The sequence below is a fragment of the Silurus aristotelis genome (genome assembly GCF_946808225.1).
Source record: "Silurus aristotelis genome assembly, chromosome: 6".
In the NCBI taxonomy this organism is placed as follows: domain Eukaryota; kingdom Metazoa; phylum Chordata; class Actinopteri; order Siluriformes; family Siluridae; genus Silurus; species Silurus aristotelis.
Window position 1 is genome coordinate 18591411 of NC_139579.1, and position 27463 is coordinate 18618873.

General features: G+C 36.9%; 1 protein-coding gene across 1 annotated transcript; it reads right to left on the minus strand.

Moving 5' to 3' along the window:
* Positions 1–17310: 17310 nt before the first annotated feature.
* Positions 17311–22793, minus strand: otx2b (orthodenticle homeobox 2b). The gene is made up of 4 exons (XM_083543537.1): positions 22541–22793; positions 20107–20305; positions 19261–19412; positions 17311–18948 (listed from the first exon to the last, which is right to left on the minus strand). The coding sequence occupies exons 2-4, from the start codon at positions 20201–20203 to the stop codon at positions 18328–18330; spliced, it is 870 nt and encodes a 289-aa protein (XP_083399663.1). The 5' UTR covers positions 20204–20305; positions 22541–22793; the 3' UTR covers positions 17311–18327.
* Positions 22794–27463: the final 4670 nt, after the last annotated feature.

Sequence of the window (27463 nt, forward strand, 5' to 3'; positions counted from 1 at the left end):
AATTAAACGGGTTGCTCTCTCTCACCCCTCAGGTTCTAATTTTGTGCCACATTAAGGAAGTGTGGTGCCATTGAGGACACAGAGACACATTTTCATAATTTGCTTCCTCAGTGTGCGTCGGTCCTGCGGAGCTGTGGCCGTGTCTGAATGCCAGCCTGGGGAGGAACAGCAGCCTGCTTTTTCACTGCGAAATGAGTGAGAGACTGTAAACAAGAGAGCCTGTAAACTTGAGAGAAAAAGAGAACCATAATGAGGGCAAACTCTTCACTGTCAACTCTGGGTAATAGTGCAATATTAATACTGACTTGTACCTCTGATATCTTATGTTAAAAAAACTGAAAAATTATTACCATTCATTATTTATTGATAAAACATGTTTGTTCCCAGTCAGAGGGCATACACTCTTTCAGCATTATCTTCAGCCTGAGCAATACAAAGTGGTCATATCACTGCCACCTCCCTCCTAGCTTGAGTGAAGCAAATGATACATGCATCATTGATAAAGATTAACGAGGTTGGTTGACATTGCACAGTTTTAGTAGTTTATTATTTATAATGATGATTAACATTAAAACAGGGATTGCTTTGTTGCCAGCTTTTATTTTTTTAATTTTTTTTTTTTTACATTTCTTATGAAAAATATATGTGAAAGGTTTCAAGGGATGATTCACATTTTGAAAAGTTTACATTTCTAGCCTGACAGACAGGAGTTAAATGTGCCGTTGGGGGAACATTTACAGAATGTGCCGTAATGGCTGACACCAGCTAATCTAAAAAGCTTCCCATTTACAAATGGAAATCCCAGGATCCAATTGGGCTAATGAAGAGAGTTGAGCGGTATAATAAGATGTGCTGTAATGCTGTGTAACAGGCCTGTAATGCTGTGTTGGTGGTGGTCTCTGTGTGGTGAGTTGTGTGTGACAGACTGAAGATACTTCCAGAAGCCTTGAGGCCTGGCCAACTTGCTCCGCTCATCTCTGAGAGTCGCCTGGGTACTTCTGCTGGCCTGCTTATTGCTGAGGCTCGGGAGCTCAAACTATAACCTCCCAGTGTAATCTCAAGGTCTAAATGTACTAGAAAGAAATAATTATTATTTAACCTTACATTTTTGGAAATTCTACTTAGTATACTGCACATGCACTCTATGCTTTAAACTTTAAATCATTGTATATCAGATATAGTACTTTAGAAAAATAGTAACATGTAGGTCCCCAACAGTGGATGTAAACAGCAATATAAGATTTAAGTCATGGATATCTAACACTGGTTTTAAAATCAACTAAATAATCTATAGGAGTAGCTCCTCCAGCAGAACTCCTTTCAGTCTTTTCTATGTCCTTAGGTTTTTTTCTTGTTCTTCTTGTGTTTTTTGGGGTTACTCTGAGTTTCCTCAAACTTTCCAAAAGCGTTATATTTCCTACATTCTCTCACGTACCTCCATTGTTACGATCCCTTCTCTGGTTTCCTGTATCTGCCCACATCAGATTTTCAAAATTGATTATTGTCCACAAAGACAAAAACCAACTCCTCTACTTCACCACAATTATTTCATCACACACTGAACCACACTGCATCTGATTCTCACTGCTTCTGAGAGAGAGAGAGAGAGAGAGAGAGAGAGAGAGAGAGAGAGAGAGAGAGAGAGAGAGAGAGAGAGACTGTATAAGGTGTCTTCCAAATTACATAAATATAAATGTACAAATTCTGGTATATATGTTGGCTAATCAAAATTCCTAACAGGCACAAATGAGTCTGTGACAGTGCATTGTTCATTGTGATGTGCTGATGGTGTCCCATCCAGGGTAAATTCACCCACCATGCACCCAGTGTTGCTCTGATCAGCTTGAGATTATGCATAGTATATGCTTATGCACAGTTTTAGATATTAATCACTTGTATATCTTAACACATTTATAACATCATTCATTTATTTATTATTGGTTATTCTCATGAGAATAGATGTCTAAAGGATTTTTATAAGTGTGTGGTTTCACGAGAGATTCCTACCTGTCAGTTTTTTCAATTATATTTTTAGTAGATAGACATTTGAGAAGTTTTTATTTTTATTTTTTATTTTCTTTGTGTGCAAAGTATTGAAGTATATTCACATGATTAGGTGTTGTGAATTCATGAATGAAAACAGAACAAAGGCAACATACACAAGTTGCATTGCATCTGTCTCCTGATCTTTTGGCCATATTACTTTCTATATGTTTTTTAGTTTGCTTCTTTGTTCTCGTTTTCTCTCTCTCTCTCTCTCTCTCTCTCTCTCTCTCTCTCTCTCTCTCTCTCTCTCTCTCTCTCTCTCTCTCTCTCTCTCTCTCTCTCTCTCTCTCTCTCTCTCTCTCACCTGTACCATCTTTCTTTTGGAACCGACCCTCCGCCTCTTACAGAGTGCTGCTCCTGCAGATGTGCACAAACAAGAGGAGATTAAAGCAAAACGAATCTAAACACACAAATGGAATTAGACTAACGGGTGCTGGTAGCCTGCACACTGTGATAAACACACTGACTCTGCGTTTGTGTGTGTGAGAGTTTGCATGAGTATGTATTTGTGTGTGTGCTTTCCAGTGTCTAGGGGATTAACAGTGGTAAGGTGTGTATGTCAGGATGATTGCTTTTGGGTACTGTGCCGTGTTTGTATACTGTATTGCGTTTTTTTTTTGGTAATTATGTTTTCTCTTAATTTTTGCCTGACACCTCTCTGAACCTGTGTGTTCGTGTGTGTGTGGAGTTCACACAAACTGTCACTTTCGCTTCACACTGGTATTGTCACAAACATTTCTATTCTGTTGAAATTTCATGTGTTTCCTTGTAAGACCATGCAAACATATTCCAAATTCTTGAATATATAACTTCTGTATCATGCACTTCTCTGGCACGGTTATTTCACTAAAGTCTGTGAAGGTTTTTAATTACTTGGTCAGTATATGATTATAAATTGCATACTATAAAGGCCTATGGATTATTATAATCACACTGTCAGCTCATCAGCTGAATGTTTCTTAGTGAGTGACTAGTTGTGGTCTAGCATACTGTAGTTTTAATGTGTGCAAGTCTTTCACTCTCAACCGCTTGTAACATTGCCATCAAAAAGTATGAATTATTTGTAATTTTACTTTAATTGCACTCCTTATTATGCTTTTTTCCTTGTCTACCACAGTGATTTACATTTACTTATTGTTTATTTATTATTCATTCATTAATAAAAAATAGATATTTTTCATTTATTACTGAATGTTAAATGAAATGCCTTACATTTCATTCTACGGAACATCTGTAAGAAGTTAGATACTGTTTCTCACTCATGTTGTAGCAGCTATAAGATAGATAAACACCAGTTAGATACTTTATTGTCATTGCACAGTATATAGTGAACAAAACACGGTTTAGCATCTAACAGAAGGCAAATAGTATCATTGTGCAAATTGATAAAATGCAGTTAAATATGCAAATATATTAGCAAATATACTGTATAAGCTGTGGGCACTGGAAATTTGCAAATAACACAATCTTAAATCACATTGCTGTAACTGAACAAGTGTGTGTAAAAGTATATATAGCTATCTATTTATACAATTTTGCGCAGGATATACAGTATCTCCCATATCTCCCAAATGTAAGTACACCCCTCACATTCCAGCAACCATTTTGTTATATGTTTTCAAGGGACAATACTATGCAAATTAAAATTGGATATATTTTAGAGTAGTCAATGTACAGCTTGTATAGCAGTACAGATTTACTGTCCTCTGAAACTAACTCAACATACAGCCATTATTGTCAAAATAACTGGCAACAAACTGTGATTATGGAGGAGTGGAAGAGGATCACAGCAACCACCATGTGTCTAACATTCAGCAGTTTTCTGATGTCATTATGGAAACGTGGAAGAGCAACAACCTGTGCAGCTCTGGTGAATTCCATGCCCAGGAGGATTAAGACAAGACACTTTGATAAGAATATTGGTAAAATTAGGTAAAAGTGAACATGTAAAAATTGTGTCCAAAGTGTCAATATTGTGTGTGAGCACCATTGTTATCTAGAACTGTTTTAATTCTCCCGGACATGGAATTCACCAGAGCTGCACAGGTTGTTGCTGGGATCCTTTTTCACTCCTTCATAATGACATCAGAAAACTGCTGGATGTTAGACACATGGCGGTTCTCCACCTTCTGTTTGAGGTTGCCCCACAGGTACTGAATAGGGTTCAGGTCTGGAGACATACTTGGCCACTCCATCACCTTCACCTTCAGCTTCCTCAGCAAGGCAGGTGTCATCTTGGCAATGTGTTTGGGTTCATTATTAAGTTGGAAAACTGCCATTTGGCTCAGTTTCTAAAGGGAGGGCTTCATGTTCTGCTTCAGAATGTCACAGTACATGTTGGACTCCATGTTTTCTTAAATGAACAGCAGCTCCCCAGTACCAGCAGCACTCATGCAGCCCCAGACTATGATGCTACCACCACCATGCTTGACTGTAGGCAAGACACAATTTTCTTGGTTCTCTTCACAAGGGGCATCACCACACATGCTGGATACCACCTGAGCCAAACAAGTTTATCTTAGTCTCATTAGACCTCAGGACATGGTTCCAGTAATTCATGCTCTTGGACGGGTTGTCTTTAACAAACTGTTTGTGGGCTTTTTTGTGAGCCATCTGCAGAAGAGGCTTCCTGCACTGTAACTCAGTTTTAGGGTGTTACTGATCTCATAGCCTACGCCAACTTTGTGGAGAGCAACAATTCTAATTCTTAAATACTCAGAGTTATTTGCCATGAGGTGCCATGTTGAACATCCAGTGGTCAGTATGAGAGAATTGTACTCAAAGCATCAAACTTTAACTGCTCTAATACACGACACAAATTTGAATGGACATGTCAAGCAGAAAAAAAGCATGAACATGATGAATAGGACATGTGGCTTTGCATGGTTACATGACATACAGCTGTTATCACTTAGGGTGTACGCACTTTTGTTGCCAGCTATTTGAACAATAATGGCTGTATTTTGAGTTATTTTTAGAGAACAATAAATATATACTGCTATACAAACTGCACATTGACTACTCTAAAATATATCAAAGTTTCATTTCTATAGTATTGTTCCTTGAGAAGATATACTGAAATGGTTGCTGAAATGCGAGCGGTATACTCACTTTTGTGAGATACTGTACGTAAGGTACAATAAAATATGTGAGATATACAGTATGTACATATATACAGTATATACAACAGTAACCAAGATAATGCATAGTGTATATACATATATATAAAGATATGCTGGGATATTGCTGTAAGTCTTAAATTGTTAATAATTATATAGAAATAATACAAAATATACAGCATGCAGCATAACTGAGTACTGATTAGATATAGTAAAAACATCTGTAAAACACGTGACATAAAAATGTAGTGTAGAGTTCATTAGAGTTTTGTGGGAAACTGTAATGTGAATAAACAGTAGTTTTCTCAGTCTCAATGACTCTCTCATGGTGGAAAATGTCTTACAAAGATAACAATTACAAAGTCCTGACAGTTATAGAGACCTTTTGCTTTAAATGATTATATGATATTCTTTGTTGAAAAACAATACATAAAAATGTTGTGTGTAGCATCCAGGATACAAGTCCCTGTGTATGACAACATATTTAAAAAAAAATAGAAAAAATAGAAAACCTTTTATTTTTCCTGCAGCCAGCACCATTGTCAGAGCTGTCGACTAGTTGGCATTGTGGTATAAGACAATACTCTTTTGTTTTTTGCACATGCGATATTAACAGTGTAATGACGTTGCTGGAGAAGAGGCGGAAGGTGCCACCTGTTAACACAGTTTCCCTTACACTCTAAAAAAGATCTCCTCCCAGCACCAGAAAGCTGATTAGACTCTAAAAGTGTGCCAACAAAAGATTTCAGTGCCCTTTAAAACACCTTCCCAAGCACAATTATTCCATTCTCTTCCTAACCTAAACATGTCCTGCGTTTGTCTTTGTTCAGCCTGTTGTCCTGCTCTATATGAAGGGAAGCCGGTGATTTAAGGTGCAACATGTGCAGTGAAAGTATTAAATGCACTGTTCAATGCCAGTGCCATGTGTGTTCAACTGGTATTAGTTAGGCTTTGGAGTTCAACTGACTATAGGGGTTTAGAGATGGATTTAAAGAGGAGAATAGAGAGGGAAGAAAGAGAGAGAGAACCTCTTCGTTGTTCTTGAAAAGCTGTGTTTATCCAGGATTAGAGACACCAACATGTTAATAATTGTTTCTCAGAGAACTGCAAAGAAGCACTTCCCCTGTAATCCCCTAATCAGACATTACACCTCTGAGCATACCCGCTACAGTGGCACACAGACTGCGCATGCTCCCTCGTACACGCAGGAACATGCTCACCATTCAGCAAACAGAAGTGTGGAAACACCTAGTTGGAGGAAAGACACTCATTATATATTCTTGGAGCACTCAAGTATGACAAGAATGATTTATTGTACACTTCCAAACATGAGGTATTAAAACATTTTAGAAATATGACATTTCTGGAACAATCTCAGTGAGCAACATACGCTCACTGTCAATCACTTGTAATGAAGTGAATGAGCTCTTCTCACTGCCGTCATTTTGTAGAGGTCAGTAAATTGCTGATCTTCTAAGGCCATTCCATTGAGGCTGAGGACTAACAGTTGGAGCTGTGCGTATGAGCATTGCAAGTTACAAGAATGACAAGGTGGTGGTCTCTCTCTGCAACCAGTGTGTCTCCTATGATGGTGGTTGGAGGTTACCCATTTTGATTAGAACTTTCTGATGTGGTTTTGCTTACCTTTAAAATTTAAAAAGAGGTATTCTTAGGTTCTAATGCCAGTCTATTACACTCTGCGCAAACACACACACACACACACACACACACACACACACACACACACACCCACACACACACACACACACACACACACACACACACACACACACACACACACACACACATATACATACCCAAATATTCATTCAATCATTTACCTTATTAATCTTATATTCAAAGTTTAATGATTAATTAAACATTAATCACTGTGATTGTCAATATTTTACTGTATGTTAAAAGGATAAATCTGTCCTTTTTATATTGATAATCCAGATAAATGTCTAGTCAGCATCAAAGGAGCTATTCTCTTAGTTGAAACAATGCTGCATAAATGTTTGAGTTTTAAGTGCATGGCACTAATGTTTATTAAATGCAATACAATTATATTTTTGATATTTCACAGGATATAAAACACAAAGATAAATGGCATAATCAAGATTTAAGAACAAAAAAAGCAAGCACACGCATCTTGTTATTCATCACTCAGATTTCCTTATCTCATTAATTATTTAACACAACTGGGTAACAAGATAAATCAATCAGTCATTAAAAAGATAAAAAATTCTTTGTACCATTTTGGACTTTCTCATTCCACAAAAAAATGTGATATGTGAATAGTACCCAGACAAATCTGAATGGCTAAGACAATATTTTTGTTTTAGGTATCCACTTAAGATAAAATATGAGGTTTTGGTCAGACTTTCAGCTTTTTTCTTATGATTTGTAATTTTAGATGTTTTGAACAAGTTTTTGATTGAACCCACCCAGTTTTGTGTTGCCCAAGTGTGCCCTTTTAGACCGAGCAACTGATTTCATGCATTAATAACTGCATTTTTGTTAAAACTATAATCCAACAAGAAAATCAGAGAGCTCTCAATTGAAGAAAAAAAGTAAAAGAAATAAGGGGAAATCAATCAGAGGCAGTGATGAGAATGTTGCACTGGTATGTTAAAACCCAGACATAAAAAATGTTGATGTTTTGTACATGATGAGATGCTTTTCTGATCAGCACAGCTAAAAAATTAGTGAAAATCCTCAAACCAGCCAATCACAGCAGTGACACTTTTTTCTATTTTGATGTTTGGTTCAGAATCAGAATCGTATTAATATACATACATAAATTTTTATCTATACACTATGCTGAGAAACATTGTTTTATATTGCCATAAAGAACTAGTCGTTATTATTATTATTATTATTATTATTATTATTATTATTATTATTATTATTATTATTATTATTATTATTACTATTATTATTTATGAAGGGTTAATAAAGGGTTGGGAAAGATTATCAGATTTAACATTAAACTTTGTTGCATGTAGTACGAGTTCATTGTTATGTTAATTCTGCCATTATAAACATATAATTTGCTTGTTAAAATGCCCTCATAACATAAATCCAACCCAAGCATCCATTGTATATTGCCTCATGCCTGTTGTTTACTAATTGTTTTTTTTTATATATATATATATATATATATATATATATATATATATATATATATATATATATATATATATATATATATATATAACTACTATAAAAAAAAAAAGAAATGCCATTGTTAATGGCGAATGTTGATTGTTTGTCTTTGCCCCTCCCTTTCTCCCTCCTCAAGCGTGTATGGGATAAAGAGTGAGTGTAGGGGACACAGAGGGATTAACCTGGCAGAATTTAATTAGTAGAGCTGTTGTCTCTACCCATGAACAACCAATTCCCAGTCCATCTCAGCCTGCCCTCTGATGGACAGGCGCTGTGGAAGGAGTGTGCAGGAGTGCGTGTATGCTTGTGTTTCTGTAAATGTGCATTGTCTTAAATGTGTCTATAAATGATAAAATGCTTTCTGTATTTCAACAAAATGAAAATCCTAAATGTCAATTCGGAGAATTTATTATACGGTTGTATGGAAAAAGTTGCTACAAAAACATTTGATTCATTGGCTTGTAAATATTGATAGCATTTACTCATATTGCCAAAAAGTTTGATAAAAACTATTCTCGATATTTTGTGCACATATATCATTATTCTTAAATGTGGAGAATAAAAGCAAATATCATATGTTCACATTGTAGAACTTTTTTTTTGCACAGACCTGAGCATTCTGCATTAACTGGGCCAATAATTGGATTAACAGATGTATACACACACACAAACACACACCGAGTGGCAGATTGTTCTGTATGATTCACGGATGTACAGATTGCGGGGTAACTGGAAGCACGTTACTGGTTGTCAACCCTCCCTTTCCCCCCAGGGTCAGCATGAATGTGAGGTCCCGCTTATGGGCTTGGGGTCAGTCGCTGCCAAATTTGATACTAACACTGTTTCATTGTAATCATATAACTAAGCTTCCTATTAACCCATCTGGAGCCCTTGTAACCTATATGACCTCACCAGTGCATGTGCATTGCACACACAAACATGAGGTAGACCACAAACACACTGTGTTGTGATGTGATGCCCATGTGCAGTAAAAATGTCTATACACACTGGCACCTGCTGAGAATTAAGAGAAAATTGTGTAATAAAAGAAAACAAATAAACCACCTGGAATTGAAATACAGTACCATAGCAGTGGAATATTGTGACTTTTTAAAAAAGAAAAAAAAAGCTAAAAGCACTGCAGTCCCAAGAATTTAAGATCCAAAAGTAAAATGTATAGAGTTGCAAAATTGTGACATTTATATTGTTTTTGTATCACGGTATTAGTAAAACAGTGTTAGACTGTATCTAATGCATCACGACATCGAGTCACCATGTCTTAATCATTATATTCTATTATAAATCTTTTTAAAAAGCTCCAAAGTGCTTCTTGTCATCCCACCAGCTATTAAAATGAGCCAGTCTGCTAACACAGGACTCTTCTCTGACAAAATGATGTGAAAGTCATCAATTTCGCATCCTGTCATTACCCAAACTCTTCCATAGTTCTGTCCCTAGCTGTGATCTGTATAAAGAAATCTACAGGATTGTATATGATTTTAATTGTATTTGCACTTTGAAAGTCTTATCACAATCATTAATTAGCAAATAAAATACTTTCCATTTCTTGGCTATTTTAAGATATAGTTATTGTTAATGAAGCATTGTTTGGGTGTTTTTCCAGCATTTTATAAAGTATTGCCTCTATTAACATAACAATGGCAGGTTGAAGTGTATGGAGAGAGAAAAACTAGGTTGGCCAACAAATCTAAACAAAAGGGTATTTTTGGGTCACCATGATGACACAGTCATGACAAAGGGAGCAATAAACATGAGCATATTAGTTTATTGCAGTACAGAATCCTCACTGAATGTTGATTATACATGCAATTATTTTGCATAAATATGAGGTGTTTGTCTTAAATGCATGTGCAATTAGAACAATTCTATAGAAATGTATATAACTATATAATATATAAAACCTTTATCAACCAGTCAATGCAGACTTTAACAGGTGCTGATGTTTTTTCACACATGCATTAGATATGAATGCTAGTGTGCCCAGAATTTTCAGGTGCCATATGCAGTGTGATGTAGCTTGAGACATGATAAGTCATTTTAAAGGGGAATGAGAGGTTAAAGCCGTCACTCCCCATAGAGAATCTGGTATGACCTCTGCTGATTCTCTCGACTCCCTCTGGGACTGAGAAGTCAATGAAACTGCACAGTGACTGCAGAGGAAACAAAAAAGAGAGATCAACTCTATTTGGCTATATTTACACTAGACCAGTGCTTCCCCATCCCTACAGTGTCAAACAAAATCTCTAAGCCCTAAACAAAAGAACCCAAATGTCTATCTGTCCAGACAAGAAGCCTGTGGCTGCATACAAAAATGCTAGCAGTTCTGAGGGTTATTTGACCTTGACCAATGGGGTCAATGACATTTGCACAATATACACCATGACACTGAGTACTGAGTTAAATAAGGCATTTTCATGCAAGCTGTGCATTAATAGATAGTCATACACTGTTGTGAATTCTGAACATTATTTTCCAGCCCTGTTACTGGATTTTAAATAAGTATAGTTAAAACTAGCTTAAATATGAAAATGTATATGCTTTAATTATTTACATAACTATGTCAATGACAATAGGCATTATAACCAAAGTCTCACTGATATCTATCCCCAACAACATTGTCACTGATCAAGAAAAGTAAATCCCATGTTTCAAAAAATGGGTTCTTCTCTATTTAAAATTAGTAGGTTGCATATAATTATACATTTGAGAGCTGTTTTGTTATAACAAGAATATTAGATGTAATTTATGCTATTGAGCCACGGGATTAAAGCAAGCCAGTGAAAAGAGTGAGTAAGTGAAGTTTATTTCTATAGCGCTTTATACAACAGACATTGTCTCAAAGCAGCTTTACAGAAATCAACAGTCAAGGTGAACGGTGTGCATTTATCCCTGATGAGCAGCCGTGGCGACTGTGGCAAGGAAAAACTCCCTTAGATGTTATGAGGAAGAAACCTTGAGAGAAACCAGACTCAAAAGGGGAACCCATCCTCATTTTGTCTGAAAAACAAAATAATAATGAATGGCATGAGCCATTTTTTTCAGTTGAGTTCTAATCACAAAAAAAACCCACATTTGCAACTTCTACAATAAGTAAACGTTAATAACATGGTGGTAGAAAGTTTAAATATCATAATGCAATGTACAACACTCATCTGGTGCCAGTTTACTATACTATAGTCTGCCAGAGTTGCTCCATAATGCCCCCACCTGCTGCCAACCTACATTCACTGCATACCCTGGGGCTGTGCAACTTTCAGTAAATAGCCCTTTTGTCTGGGTGACATAATAACAAGTGGCCAAACGGCTGGTGTGGCACACGCTGTCCCAACGCCAGTCTACAATTAATATGTGGGCCAGGAGATGGGCCAAATTTTATTCAAATGAATCAGGGTCTCTTGATATTTGTTTTGTCTCTAATGTGACTCCTTTTAAATGAGCACATGATGGAAAATGTGAGTAAATGAAGTTGATTTGAAAGAAATATAATGTACTGCTGATAAGAAATAGTTTTATCTATTAAATAATATACATAGAACAATGCTGACTTCTTGGAAGTTGCCCAGCTTGTAAACACAGTGATTAGCTTATTGTGCTTGGCTCCATTCATTGTAGATTCTTCGGGTCAACAAACAAAAAATGCACATTAATAAATTCATTGAAACATTAAATCAATGCTAGTAGTATATTTCATATTTTAACCTAATTGTTAAATGAACACTGGTAAATACAGCTATTATTTTCTCATTTTGTGATTATTAAAATAATTTGGATAAATAATGCAGATTATATATAATTATTTAGATTTAGAACAATTAGTAATACCTAAGGCAGACCAGAGTGACTCTGAGCTCAGTAATAGTTACACAGCTCTCACCTACATGATCAAGTGCTCAGATGTCTTTGATTAGGATTAACTTTTCCCTTGAGCAGGTCATTGCTTTATCCCCAAACAATTAGAAGCCTGTGGACTAATTACACTGTCAGGATGGAACATGAGATGTGAGGACGGGGAATATAACGTGGATTTGTGGGGATATGGAATATAATTTTACATTTTACAATGTGATCAATGGTTGTTCACTCATCTTCAGTAAGTGCTGTGTGCTGGTCAGAGTTGTAGTGAATGTACAGCCTGTAAGGACCAGGATTTATCTAATGCAAATAAGTGCCACAAAAACATATGTATTTTTTCCCCATAATTTCTAATTCTATTTTTATTTAATTTTTGTTAGTACCATACATGATATGACAAACAAATTACATTTTAGTGCATTGTAAAAATCAATGACAGTGACAGTAAAAAAAATGATGAAATCAGTGAAAAGATGGGAAAGAAATTACACAGGAAATTTACTAAAAAAACGAATTTGTATGAGTACATATTTCTACTGTAAGGTAATTAAATAGCCTACATGACCCAAATAAAGCCTATTACATCTTCCCCTCATTTTTCCTAAAACATCATCCCATTATTTCCCTGAAGAGCTTGGAAAATTACATATTCATTACTTAGATCAAATTTGTAATTTTAATATAATGCTCACCTTTCCTTTCCCTTATATTGTTATAAGTCAAAAATCAGAGGTCAAAAAGACAAATCTCTATTAATTTAAACTAATATTCAGGTTTATGAACCTACAGGTGAAGTCTTAAAGCCATACGCCAGGGCCATGTTTTTACCTAATTATTTTCCAGTCTCTGTTACATTTTCTCACAAGTGCATTATTTGCAGGAGATTAAGGGTGTGAGAGAGGTTGTTAGACAGGTAAATGATGGGTAAGGCCTCCTCTTGGGCACCGTCCTAATTGGGCTGATGACAAGTCCCTGAAGTACCCAGAGTGGAAAAGCTGCAACATCTACTCAGACTCAATGCTGAGAAATACATATAACATTACTTGAAGAAAATCTTACAGGAGGTAACCTTTATGTTATAAAAAAACGTGAGGCGCCAGCATTCATTTGCTAAAATTTAAAGTGTGTTGTACTGCCATCTCTTTTGTTTCCAGGTAGGCACATGAAAAATCCATACCTGGAAGAACATTTATTTCTTTATGTGGATATTCCTCTGATGTTCTTTTGAAGAAAATTGTTGCTGTTAGTTGTGTAACTGTTTAATGGACTTTATGAAGCATTGGGTGGATGCTTACTGCAGTTGATCAGAAATATTATATATATATATTTTGTTTTTGTTTTTATATGTTTAAAAATGTACCTGTACATTTGTATTACTTTACAAAATATACTGGTTCCACCAGCTGCAAACAGGAATTGGTTAAAACTAAGTATTTTAATATTGAAACATAATAATAATAATAATAATAATAATAATAATAATAATAATAATAATAATAATAATAATAATAATAATATTATTATTAATAATAATATTCTGCTTCTTTTTCCATACACAGTCCATATATGGTACATATAAGGTAAAGTGTAAGTCCATATAGGCTACTGTTTAAATAACCATCTGCCCAAACAAACGATGCAATTTTTATTTATTAGTATTTATCGAAAACTGGGCAATGTTTTTTTTTTTATTATTCCTGTTGTGATATTTCTACCTTGGACCGATAGTACGGCTTGGAAATTGGTAATATCACAAAAATAATAAGCATGCATTCTATTAAGCCTGATGTCCTATACATTTAAGTCTATATTCTCTGTGTGTGTAATGTATGTGTGGACTGGTGAGCGTTCAAGCTGATACCTCCAATAGCTCATAATGTCCCTTCTTCTGTAGGCAGCCGGTACCACGTGACTAGTCCAAAGTGCGTTTCATACACGTGCGTTGTCGCTTGCTAGGACTTGGCCAAAAAGTTGTCTGATCGGTAAGTGCTGAAAGAACAGAGGGCCGTTGTTTAGTCCAACACAGTAACCAACGTGGGGTGCGGATTAGAGCAGAGCCCCACATGTTCCTCTAGGGCCGCGTTGTCCTTAATTAAAAAAGAAAGACGCTCTCTGCGGGACTGAAGGCCCCTAGGTTTGGGCCGTGTCTGATCCATGGGTGACTTCTGCACTCTTAAAACAGCAACAATTTCAAAGTTAAAACCCCTGGACTCACTGTATTGTGTATGGCAGTAAATGAGTATGCCTATATGTCACGATGAAAGACGTTCTTGTTCTCAAGTTCAAAAATCACATCCACACAATCAGATTAATAGAAACTGAATTTTTTTTAAGTGTTCAGAGTATGAAATCAAATGCCCGAAACTCTCTAACTCGATACACAAAAAAAACCGGGTTGTATTAATAACACATTACCTCCTTTATTGTGTTGGTGTGTTTTCAGTTAACTGTCCCATAGAAATGAATTAACAGTTGCTACAACTGACACACGTCTGTCACTATATACAACAGCAGCAACTGTCACAACTGACCTACATACAGAATAATGAGGCTTAAATAGAAGAATTATAACGAGATATTCACCACCTAGTTACTCATGCACACCAGATTCGTTCTCTTTAGCAATATTATTGTTACATCACATTACTGAATTAAATTAGAAAATAACTGGATCACTACAAATATTGAGAATATTTTAGGGAAAGTAAATGAGAATATATTTAATTGAATACATTTGTCCGGATTTAATAAAGATCTTGACTTACATATCATTTTGGGTTTTACAGTAATTATCATTTTAGTGTGAATGTCTAGGCTTTATTTATATAAGGTGTAAATGAGAAATATTTCCTCTGAAAATCTAATTTGTGTGCACGTCATTTGGAGATGCAGGTGTTAGCAGATTGTGATTGTAATAATTTCAATGGTATATAAATGTTTTCAGATTAAAAATATTTTAAGAAAATGATTTTTTTTTTTTTGCTAAAATCAAACGCAATATATTTGTAATTTTAATAGTAAGGCTTGTTCTTTATCCTTATGTAAAAAAAATCCCTTTTTATTATCAGTACAGAACTCAAATGATTTGTCCCACATGGATGAACCTGAGGGGGTTTATTAATTAATATGCGCATTTTGGGCTTGTTATTGTTCTCGTATGCATTATTTAATTTTCCTTCTTAAACGTCCGCAGTACATTTTGCAATCCAACTTTCTTTCTTTCTTTCTTTCTTTCTTTCTTTCTTTCTTTCTTTCTTTCTTTCTTTCTTTCTTTCTTTCTTTCTTTCTTTCTTTCTTTCTTTCTTTCTTTCTTTCTTGTGGAATCACTTTCAGGGTATGAAGGACATTTACAATTTCCCTTGGGTAGGTGATCTGTGAGTTCATGGTCGTTTGGAGAATATGGACTTGCCTATTTTGACGTAAAGCAAATGCATTTGAACTTCGTGGATTTAAGAGAACTCCATTTCTCGTTACTGGAATATTTACTGATGGACATCCATTCTCTTTTCCATTCTTTCAGAGAAATTGTAAAAATAACGATTCGCTTTGGGCAACATCTTAACGTTTGGATTATTCCAAGTCATGCTTTTTAATGACCGTGTCTATAGTAAAGACTTAAATGAAAGGGAGATTATTGGCAATGTCAAGCAGGCTAATTGAATGTTCAGCTGCTCACATTTATTGGCGCAGAGCACGTCGCAGTCATTTCACTGCCCCTCTCACTTTGCTTTCCAGTCTAGTTTAGAAAGCATTCGACCACTGGTCTTTTCTATTCTCTATAGTACTCCATAGCTCTCTTCAACCATTCTGCTTCTGACCCTTTCCCATTGAGCAGCTCAGTACTCCGGGGAGTCTTTGTTCCAGCACCTCTCTGCAAATCGCGTTTTGATTAAAACAAATGAAAAAGATAAAATAAGGGAATGGGAGGAAATAAAAGGAAATGCATAGGTTATAAGAAATAATAGTAAGATATACAAATAAATATGCTATAAAACGACATGAGTATAACCAATGTAAATTCATTAAAACATTTACATTGACATCAAATGCACATTTTTTAATGACATTACTGTTAATTTTAATTCAAATTTTTTACTTTATATCTCAATCTGTGCCATACATCTCAACTATATTTCAGTATAACCCCTTTAGTGATCAAATTAAAAGGGCAAATTACACGGCACATTTGGAAATCACAAAAAAAACCCAAAAATTTGTAAAAAATAAGTTCGTCTGTAAAATCGACTGTTGCAGGTCTGAATGTACCCGCTGTGCCCTCTGCCCTGCAGAAAACCCGACGCAGAAATAGCGGGATTAGCGGCTCTTTGAGGCACGGATTAGAGCCACTTTCCCAAGACGCCCATTCCCGGAGCCACGGCTCTTAAAGCGGAAGGACCGGAAACCAGACGGCTTCACAATGCAAAACAATTCAAGTATGAGTACACTTGGCTAGTGGAGAGATACGTTTAATTGAAAAACCCCATTAGAAGCCCATTACACCATGAATGGTATAAGAAGGTCTGTATGGTTGTAATAATTTTTTATAAATAGATAAACTATTTATTAAAATAGTTTACACCTATCATTTAAAAACGCTCACAAGACTAGTCATTCGTTTTAAATTATTTCAATATTAATATAATATTATAATAATAGTATAATGAGGATAGGCGAGATTAACAAATAAACGCAAAAAAAAAAATGCCACAAGCTGACCTGTTTCCAGGACGAAATAAAAAGTTTTTTTTTTTTAAAGCACAGCTGAATAAATACATTATGTAATTAATAATTTGATTTATTTAAGCCTAAAGAGACTGATTAAAACTAGGTGATTGCGACTTTTTTTTTTTTTTTATGTAGAAATAAACCGTGGGATCTATAAGATGGTTGGGGGGGGGGGGGACTTAATACATCATTCGTAATAATGATATAATTCTTTCCCATATTCAATGTTTGTCCACAGTGTATTGTGTGGACATTGCATAAAAAGAATGGTAACTTTCCCTCCAATCACACCCAACACACATCCACACACACACGCGCGCGCACTCATTTATTTTACACACTCCTTCAACCTTCAAATGGAATGACTTTTCATATCGAGTCAAATGTGAAATCGTTTATTAATGTTCTCAGCAAGGATGGAACCACATTACTACTCCAGACAGGTTTGAGATCCGCGTTGAAAATCCTCGACGGTGGGTCACTAAAGACCAAAAAAATAAAAAATGAGTGGAAGGGAATACCCACTTTTGGGCGTTCAACAAATTTAGCAGATTTGTCATCTTTAATGGTTAGCTCAAATTAAATTCATGTGTGACTAATATAATTTCTCTTTTTTTTTTTTTTTTACCTTTAAAGGAAGATGAAGAATCTATTAAAATCACAGCCGAGATTTTTTTGCGGTTGCGAGGGCGCTCACAAATTGCATACAGTTACAACAGATCACAGTTTCGAAGGCTAGCACAGATTTAAAAAAAAAAACCACATGTACCATTTATATAAGACACACATTGATTGTCTCTTAAAAACTACATATTGATTCCTTATAAACACTTTTTCTTAAATAAAGTAGTGCATCCAGGTCGCCCTGGGGGCGTTCAGCGCGCACACACACACACACACACACACACACACACACGCAAACACTCGTTCTCTCTCCTGCTCACATCGTCCTAAAGGAAGTGTCTCTCGTTTGCCAACATGGACAGAAGTCAGCGTGCTGTAAGAGGTTTTGGATAGAGAAGCCTGGCCATTCCAGATCAACATTTCAACATGTAGTGTATTTCATCTCCTCTTTACATGGGTTAGGATTTGTTCCATGGCTGTGATCTAGTTTCTTAAAAGTTCACTTGGATTCTTTTTTCCTTAAATTACAGCTTGTAGTCTTATATCTCGTGTACCATTCAGCAACCATTCATATAATTGACCTTGTTACACAGAAACAGAAGTGGCTAACTGGAGGCAGGTATAGCGCAACTCATCCACCTCTCCAAATGTATTTGTTAGATTTTTGAAAGATGGCAGGTATGCAGTGTGTCTTGTCTAGTCTTTCAGGGGTTTACTTTTTATTTTTTTCAAGAAACTCGCTTGCTTCACTCTCTCTCTCTCTCGCTCTCTCTCACAACACCTGAAACTTCCAGGAGGAAGTTTGATCTTTGTAATCCAAGCAGTCAGCGTTGAAGTTGAGCTTCCAAGAGGATGTTTGATCTTTGTAGTCCAGGCAGTCCGCCGCGGTGGAGTTGAAGCTGAGGCCCGAGGCGCCGTAGCCCTGAGCGGACGGTTGGTTCAGGTGGCTGGTGACGGCGCTGGTGCTCATGGGACTGAGAGCCGAGGCTGCAGGCGCCGACAGCTGGTGGTGCATGGGCGCCAAATAGGAACCGCACTCCATACCGCTGAAGTAGGACGCTGAGCCCGCGTAGCCTTGACCGTAACCGGACGCCTGTGTGTAGGTCATAGGGTACGAGCGCTGCATGCAAGACGACGACGACGAGGTGGAGAGCACTTCCGACAGCGGCGAGATCGACGCCGGGCTCCAAATGGAGACGGGCGCCGCCGTGCTGGATATAGCCGGCACTGAGGTACTAGAGGGCGGCGTGAACTGGCCGCTAGCGCCGCTCTCGGAGCTCGCCTCCCGCGCCGGGGAGCTCTTCTTCTTGGCCGGACGCACTTTGTTCTGGCCTCCATTCTGCTGCTGCTGTTGCTGCTGTCGGCATTTGGCGCGCCGATTTTTGAACCAAACCTGTCAAAAATGCACAAATCACCATTAGAAACATAGACAGCTTCCATAATGGCAACAAATACATTTTGTAAATTCTTTTTAAGAATGTACATTAATACACTGCAAATATTGGCTATATTATTTACGTTCTGAAACACAAAAAATTTTCATAAAATATATTTTGCATACTTTTTTTTACACAGAATAAAACTAGGAAACTCTGAAGAATATAATGATTTAATGGTGCGCTTTAATCAATTTATTTGCTTGAACACATTTAAATGTAATATAAAATACGATCAGTATTTTTGTATTGATAAACACTATACTGACTTGTACACGGGACTCGGGCAGGTTGATTTTCAGGGCCACCTCCTCCCGCATGAAGATGTCCGGGTAGCGCGTCTTAGCAAACAGCGCCTCGAGCACGTCGAGCTGAGCCCGTGTGAACGTCGTTCTCTCCCGACGCTGCTTTCGAGGAGTAGCTGTTTCCAATAAAACACAAAATGTCCGCAATGTTGAAATCACGCCAACAAACACTTTTTGCCAGCAACAAAGCAGGCCTAGAGTTGTAGATTATAGATCATACAAAATATGCACTTTCTACCAAGTTTTCACGAGGTTTTACTGACTTAATTAAGCAGCGATTAATTGAATTTTGATCCAGTGTATCCATTATATTTTTCATTTTATATCCATTTAGCCATATATATCACACACTGTGATATGTGTGTGTGTGTGTACTTAAAATAATTGCATTATTAACTTTGCCAGCTAAACCTCTTAGACATCATAGGTTCAATTTTCTAATTTTTAATGCGATATTTTTTAGTCATTCTCATAAAATGTAATTGATATTCATAACGAAAAAATGTTTAGATTTGCAATTTACACACGCTTTTTAATTGGTCAGCTAAAGTAGGCCTTTACGATATCGTCCAATCTAATAAGCTTTTAAAACTAAACTCTCTACGTTAATTATAAGGATGTTGTAGGAAGCGGCCCATATAACTCAGTAAATTGTATAATGTAGCCTATAATGAAATAAAAACTTGACAGTGTATGAGGTAGAAACACAGTATTTAGTCCTGCAATCAGGCAAATAAACTTTTGGGCAGTTAGACAAGCAGTGAGATTTTTGTGTGACATGGCAAAGGCAGTTAACACTGTGTGACTAACCTGGATATCCCACAGAAGGATGCAGCAGATCCATACCGGAGGTGGTTAAACTGAGCCCGTTAACCGGGTAAGGCGGTTGCTTGAGATAAGACATCATGCTAAAGTTGGTCGCGTAGGTCAGTTTGGAGCAAATAATGGAGAAAGCTTCTTCTCTCGCCCCTCTTTCAGTCCGAAGCTCCAGTGGAGGTGTTTGCCAAACCTTGATCCAAAATGACAGAAAGGGATAGACTGTGATCACACACAGATACAGCGCCGGTATGCCGATTGGAGTTTAGTGGATGAACTTTGCGCTTCGACTGCAATCAGAGAATAACAGAATAAAGCGCGCAAACACCGCAGCTGCGCTCTTAAAGCCGCTGCAGAGCTCCAGCTGTCCTTGTGAAGTGAGCAAGGCTCATCTACCAACACCCCCCCCCCCCCCCCCCACACACACACGTCCCAACCCACCCCACCATCCCTGCCCCCTTACCTAGCCTCTCCCCGACTATCCCCCCCATACTAACATCTAATTGCAACAAGTCCCCGCAATGCACAAATCATAGTCTTGCTAATGTACATGCGGCAAGAATGTCGATTTGCATAGGAACCAGGTTAATTGTCTTCTGCATAAGGGAATTGATTGGAGACCATTTGTGGCAACAAAGGCCGCTGTTGGTCCGATAAATAAGGCCGATAACAAAAGCCCTACTGGCGAGAAACACACGTAACAATGAGGAGAACCTCATCGTTCCAGGCTCAGCCATTAAATTAGTGAATGCATTCATAATGAGGTGTTTTAGTGCTCCCAATACTCTTCCTGTAAAGAGAAATACGACTATTTACACTATAGAGTTAGGCAACAGTAGGTAATGAATTGGTTGTAGAATTCGTGCACAACCAACACCCAGTTCAATGCCTCTCTAATTGGATTCGAGGTTTGAGATTATTTGGAGTGCTTTGGGGTTAGAAGGTGAAGAAGCCAGACATCTTGCTATTATAAGCAATAAAGGACATCAAAGGGTGTAAAACTAGGCGTAGTAATCAGATGTTCTCAAGAATGCCCTAAAAGACAAATGTTTATTAACCTTAATAGGGCACTTAAGGAAAGAGTTATTTCAGATAGACTCATTCACAAACAAAAAAGATGAAAGGATTTTCCTTTTTCCCTAATCTAACTTCACGAATTTCTGCAGTACAACATTTTAATCTATGTGTAAGAATGTGTCAAATGAGGAACTGCAATTCTGGCAAATGTCAACTGCGACCCCAAGTCTACAGAGCTTCCTAACTTATCGAGGAGTTTGAGTTTTTTTTTTTTAATCCAACGGTTTTCTTGCTCAATCTGTCACTCGCCTCGTCTACCAGTTGCACAGTCGCTCGATAGTAATTACCTCATACAAAAAAAATCATTATGATAAATGTTTTGTGTTGATAAATTAACGAGATAATCCGGACAGCACGCGCTCTCTATAATTACTGGACGCTGAATCTTCGAACCTGCAGCTGAACATTTGGCCCCATTGATTTAGTGCACGACGACAAATTTCTCTCTCTCTCTCTCTCTCTCTCTCTCTCTCTCTCTCTCTCTCTCTCTCTCTCTCTCTCTCTTTCTCTCTTTCTCTCTCTCTCTCTCTCTCTCTCTCTCTCTCTCTCCCTCTCTCTCTCTCATACAAACACAAACGCACAAAACAGCGTTATTCCATATTTCATGCATAACCAATATTCGACCACATCAATAATTAATTCAAATAGTCAGCTACTTAATTCATTTTATTATTATTAACACATGATTCTTTTTCAGAACAGCACCTGGATTTCACGGATTTTAGGATAGGCCTGTTCTGGCAGTAAGTAAGACTCCTGCACTGTAGTCTATGCGACACAAAAATGAAAACACTTTATATTACGGGGATGGATGAGAGCTGTGAAGGGAGCAGAGCGCGGAAAGTTCCCGTCGTGATCCAAACCGTGAACATGGAAAGCGGCTCGCTTTGACGCAGCTCCGCGTCTTTCACGCCTGTGTAATTCTTGCCCTTTGTCTTCATTTCGCCTGTGTTCACCCTGAGCCTTAAGCAGCTAAGAGAACGCATTTATACACGTGGACTGGACCTAACGTGGAAACCCGTTCTGATAGCAAAGTATGACAGGCGATCTGAAGCCCAGCGATTAAAAACGAAGATAGGCTTCTGATAAAAAACAACAACAACAACCGGACCCCTGAAGTTTTCAGAGCCGGTTCAAACCATTGGCAAATAAACACGGTTGTAAGAAAAACACGCACAACAACAACAGCAATAATAATAATAATAATAATAATAATAATAATAATAATAATAATAATAATAATAATAATAATATGAAGGGAAAGAAGTAGAAGAGGAAAAATAACAGCCTCGAAATCTTGGCAATGCATAACTAATATGAAAAATTAAAATAAAAAAGATCTGCTACTTACTGCAAGCCTTCTTGCTGCTTGATGTTATCTGCAAAGTGTAAAATAGGTCCAAAAAACCCTGCAGGCTACATCCGACTGTTACCTTAATATGTATGGTGAAATAGTTGCATTCGAAACCAACGCGTAAAGTATAAAAGTAGAAGCATGGGAAGTTAAAAGCTTCAGCTGCTCCACTTAAACGGACAGCAGACGAAATCGTTTAGGGAGATTAAAGTGCGTACGGTTATAATTGGCCGGGCTTCAGGCGGACTTGCTCGTGTGTGATTTGTACAGCGCGCTGGCCAATAGAGACGCGGCTCCGGGACTCGCGGGCTGGACGCGGTTCCCCTCACCGGGCCTTTGGCAGCGAAACAAACGGCGCAGGCTCCTTTTTTTTGACGCGCAAACTCCTCAGCCAATCAAAGCGCATCCTGACCGGACCGCATTCGAGAGTCCAAATTTGCGCAGCTTTCCCTCTTAACAGCTCATATCCAACCTTTTCTCGACTTCCCAAGTTTCATGTGCCTGCCATGTACTTGGAAGATTCCTCGTTTATATGAGACGCATGATGTGCGTCTCATGTGTATATGTGTTTATTACATGTCAGTGTCAGTGTTTGAATTTACGCTGAATATTGCGGGAATCTCGCTCACGGGCGTAGCAAAAGGTGACGACTAAGCGTGTACTCTTAATCTCAGGGATAATTATCAATCCTGAGAGAAAGAGAGTGGGAGAGAGAGAGAGAGGGAGAGAGGGAGAGAGAGACAGAGAGAGGGATGTAGCAGACTCAGCCCCTCATTATCCCCGAGAGCGTCTGAAGACGTTGTGGTACGTTGAAAGGGAGAAAAAGGCAAACAGACGCTTATGAGCACTTCTTCTGCATTGTGTAGCGCAGCCAGAGGAATTTAAGGAGGTTTAATTGCCTAAAACGATCCTCTCGTCCCAGTGCAAGCGCTCGTTTTGATACATCGAAATGTAACAGCAGATGACTGGAGATGGACTGCTACTGGACTGAGGCCATGCTGGATAAGCAGTAGGCAGGGATGCACAACAGGGGTATATGTAACACTTTTCTAAAGTAAGAAAAAAAGCGCAATGAGCTTTCGAGGCGATCTTTTTGGAAGGCAGAAAATAAATAGATTATTGATACAGTAAGGGAAATTATTGAAAGAACAGTTAGAAACAGTTAGCTTGTATACTCGAAAGAAGTACTAAAAAACAGAGGATCTGACCAAGGATCATCTGCACACAGGTGAGACTTCACTGGGCTCAAGAGTTTCTATTTCAGGAGCGTTCTTTATTTATTGTCATGAGGCTGTAATAAACTGATATATATTACTTGTGTGTGTATTGCTCCTTTATTGGTCTACCAGTTATGGTAATTATAATAAAGGGGTATAAGATTAAATAATGCAAATTTCCTCTGTAAATTAATACTGTAAATAATTGTATTATCAATAATAATAATAAAGAACTTACCAATTACAAAATATATATTTGTGTATTTGTTATTATAGTTTTTATTTTTATTAATGTCAAGTTCTAAAATTATTATTATTATTATTATTATTATTATTATTATTATTATTATTATTATTATTATTATTATATGTTTAATTAAACACCTGCACTTTTAGATATTGCTTTCATATTTCACATATTCGCATTTCACGCACACAGAAAGCACTGCATAAAGCATTGCTCTGAATGGAAACACGCCTAGCGATGATGTACATCTACATCATACGAATAACCATGCACGTGCTGATTAATAGGATTTTTATCTTTCTCCTGCTTTTTATTTCCTCAGCAGATGTAGTTGGAGTAAAACTTTTGGAGAAAAAGTTTTGAGTGATTTTTTGACGAGCGGACGGACCAATTCACTGCACCTGCTGGCCAATGCATAGAAGAGAAATGATCTATAAAACCTCGAATTTCAGAGCTTCAGACCGAACCAAAGAACCTTCTGATATTTGATCCGAAAATCTTAACAGGAAAAGGACATCCGAAAATCTTCGGAAAGTGAGAAAAACCTTTTCCCGACGTTCTTCTCTCTCTCTCTCTCTCTCTCTCTCTCTCTCTCTCTCTCTCTCTCTCTCTCTCTCTCTCTCTCTCTCTCTCTCTCTCTCTCTCTCTCTCTCTCTCGAATGGTGGAAGTATTCAGGCTGCTTTTTATATCTGTGGTTTTATTATTATGCTGGCGTATTTCTAAAGCTTCAGACAAACTCACATCCAATAATAAAACGAACTGCATAATATATATTATTATACTCCAATTATTATGCAAGGAATAAATATAAAACATATTGAAAAAAAAACAAACTAAAAACACAACACAGTTTACCAAAATAAGATGCATAATATAATAGACTAATTAAAAAAAACTGTTTATGTTTTGTAATGAATATACTGTATTACTTAGTGCAGGTCTTTTGTGTGGGACTGATTCCAGTAGAGAAAACAGTCGCCAGCGTCGCTCTTTTAAACCGTTCAATTATTTATCAAGCGCTCAAACGCCCGCAGTCCGGAGGGGATTTTTGGATCCTTGAAGGATTTATTAAAGTAAAAAAGAGAAACTGCTACAAGCGACATAAATAATACAGAACTTACTTTATTTTCATGATCACTTTGGGTTTTGATGAACATTTTATAACATTCATAATTATGTTTATTTACACAATTATTTTGGGGGTTTGTTAAAAGCCTAAATAAATAGTAATACTAATACTATATACAATACTACTACTACTCCTCATTTTATTTTGACTGTGATTCTAATCAAACTCATTATAATAATAATAATAATAATAATAATAATAATAATAATAATAATAATAATAATAATAATAATAATTATTATTATTATTATTATTATTATTATCTGCAATTTATAGGACAAACTCACAATTTTGATCGATCTGTGCATTGCCTCCTATTGAAATTGAAATATTTCAATAAAATTGCACAAAAAAGAGAGAGAGAGAGAGAGAGAGAGAGAGAGAGAGAGAGAGAGAGAGAGAGAGAGAGAGGGAGAGAGAGAAAGAGAACCCCCTGGGTTGTCCTAAACACGCCCATCTATTAATCCGTGCGGAATTGTATGATAGTAGGGTACCAATCTGAGATCATTAGAGACACTGACACCTCTAAAGCTTTTAATCTCTCTCTCTCTCTCTCTCTCTCTCTCTCTCTCTCTCTCTCTCTCTCTCTCTCTCTCTCTCTCTCTCTCTTTATTTCTCTCTCTCTCTCTCTCTCTCTCTCTCTCTCTCTCTCTCTCTCTCTCTCTCAAACACACACTCTCTCTCACACACACACACACACACACACACACACACACACACACACACACACACACACACACACACACACACATACAGAGTGCAGGTGCAAAAGTTTGAAAAAAAATAGGCTACAAAAAGAGTCCCCCCCACAAAATGCCTATTTTCTGTATTAATGAAGAGGAATATACAGGCCTATTGAGTTTAAATGTTTGTTGTACGTTACATAGCCTTATAGACTATATAACAATCTGAGCAAGGAATATTCAGAGAAAGAGCTGAACGGAGCAGGAGGCCTGTAATGGAAGCTTTTGATATACCCGACGTTACTCCTAGCTAGTTGATGTTCTGCACTGAAATAAAAGGTGATTATTAGGCTAGATTATGAATATATTATACCTTAAGACCTCTTTCTTTAGGAGACAAAAAATAATCACCAAATAATTGGTCATAATATAGGTTGAAATAGGCGTTTTATGAAGGCAGAATATGATGTGCTCTTCAGCAGCGGATTTAGTGTAGCTGCTAATAGAGACAGCTGTTGACAAACAGTATCCTAAAAGAAAAAACAAAGACAAAGTGATGGAATCAAGTTTGAGTCCTGATTGATCGGAATTTAAACACTGGGTTCTGGTTTCTTTTCACATCACTGTAACCTTCAGAAGGCTAGTCTGCTTGCTAAAACATTCACACTTACACAGTTACATGAAAAGTTGTAAAAATAATGAGCTCTGGGACAATAATATTGAATTTTCCAGACACTAATCACACTGCTGTAATAGAGTCGAAGACTACTCTGATGATGTGTTTCCCTGAATGTAACGCTGATATTTCATTATTGTGACAAGTTCATATGGCACAAAAGAGAGAGAGAGAGAGAGACTGCATTAATGAGCAAAGCACTTGAACGTGAAGGTGTATTTGCACTGAGTAATTAGTGTGAATAAAAGAGCCTGTTTGATCCTTATTGACATTCCTAATTTCCCCTGTGCCACGTGTACCCAGTGTTGAACAACTTAAAATAGAGTTAAATGAGATGCTCCACGGTCTGAGAAAATCAGTGATGGAAGATCGGAGGTTGATGGAGCAAAATGTAGAAAGAGATCATTCACACTGGCTAAGGTATTTGGAGAGGGAGAGAGAGAGAGAGAGAGAGAGAGAGAGAGAGAGAGAGAGAGAGAGAGAGAGAGAGAGAGAGATTTGTTTAGCTCTTTTCTCATGTATATATTTGCTGTAAATGTTAGGATATAAGTTTAATAGCTATTCAAAAGAAAGCATTTAGTTGAAAAATTTACTGTTACACTAATGGCTTAAAATGTAATTTTTTTTTTTAATTTGTTCCTTAGTGAATTGATAATATCTGGGTATAATTGTAAATCTGCAACACTGGAAATATTTACTTATTTATTTATGTATTTTTTAAAAAGATTATCTTTATATTATATATCAACATCAAAGATAATCTATGTGATCATGTCGATTAACTCCGCATCATATTAAGACCTAACAAAGACCCAATTATAAAATTGTATAACTATTTGAAATGTTTGTTTAATCTTCAGGTTAAATATAATAAATTGAAGATAAATTAAAGTGCATAATTGTGTTTAATGACAATATTTATAAAACCTAAATTTTTGACCCACAGACAAAAAAAAGAAACACTTGC

Coding starts and splice junctions, on each gene's coding strand:
- otx2b (XM_083543537.1), bottom strand. CDS start 20,203: ATGATGTCTTATCTCAAGCAACCGCCTTACCCGGTTAACGGGCTCAGT. Junction 19,413..20,106: donor TCCTTCTGTGGGATATCCAG/GTTAGTCACACA, acceptor TATTGGAAACAG/CTACTCCTCGAAAGCAGCGT. Junction 18,949..19,260: donor TGCCCGAGTCCCGTGTACAA/GTCAGTATAGTG, acceptor CATTTTTGACAG/GTTTGGTTCAAAAATCGGCG.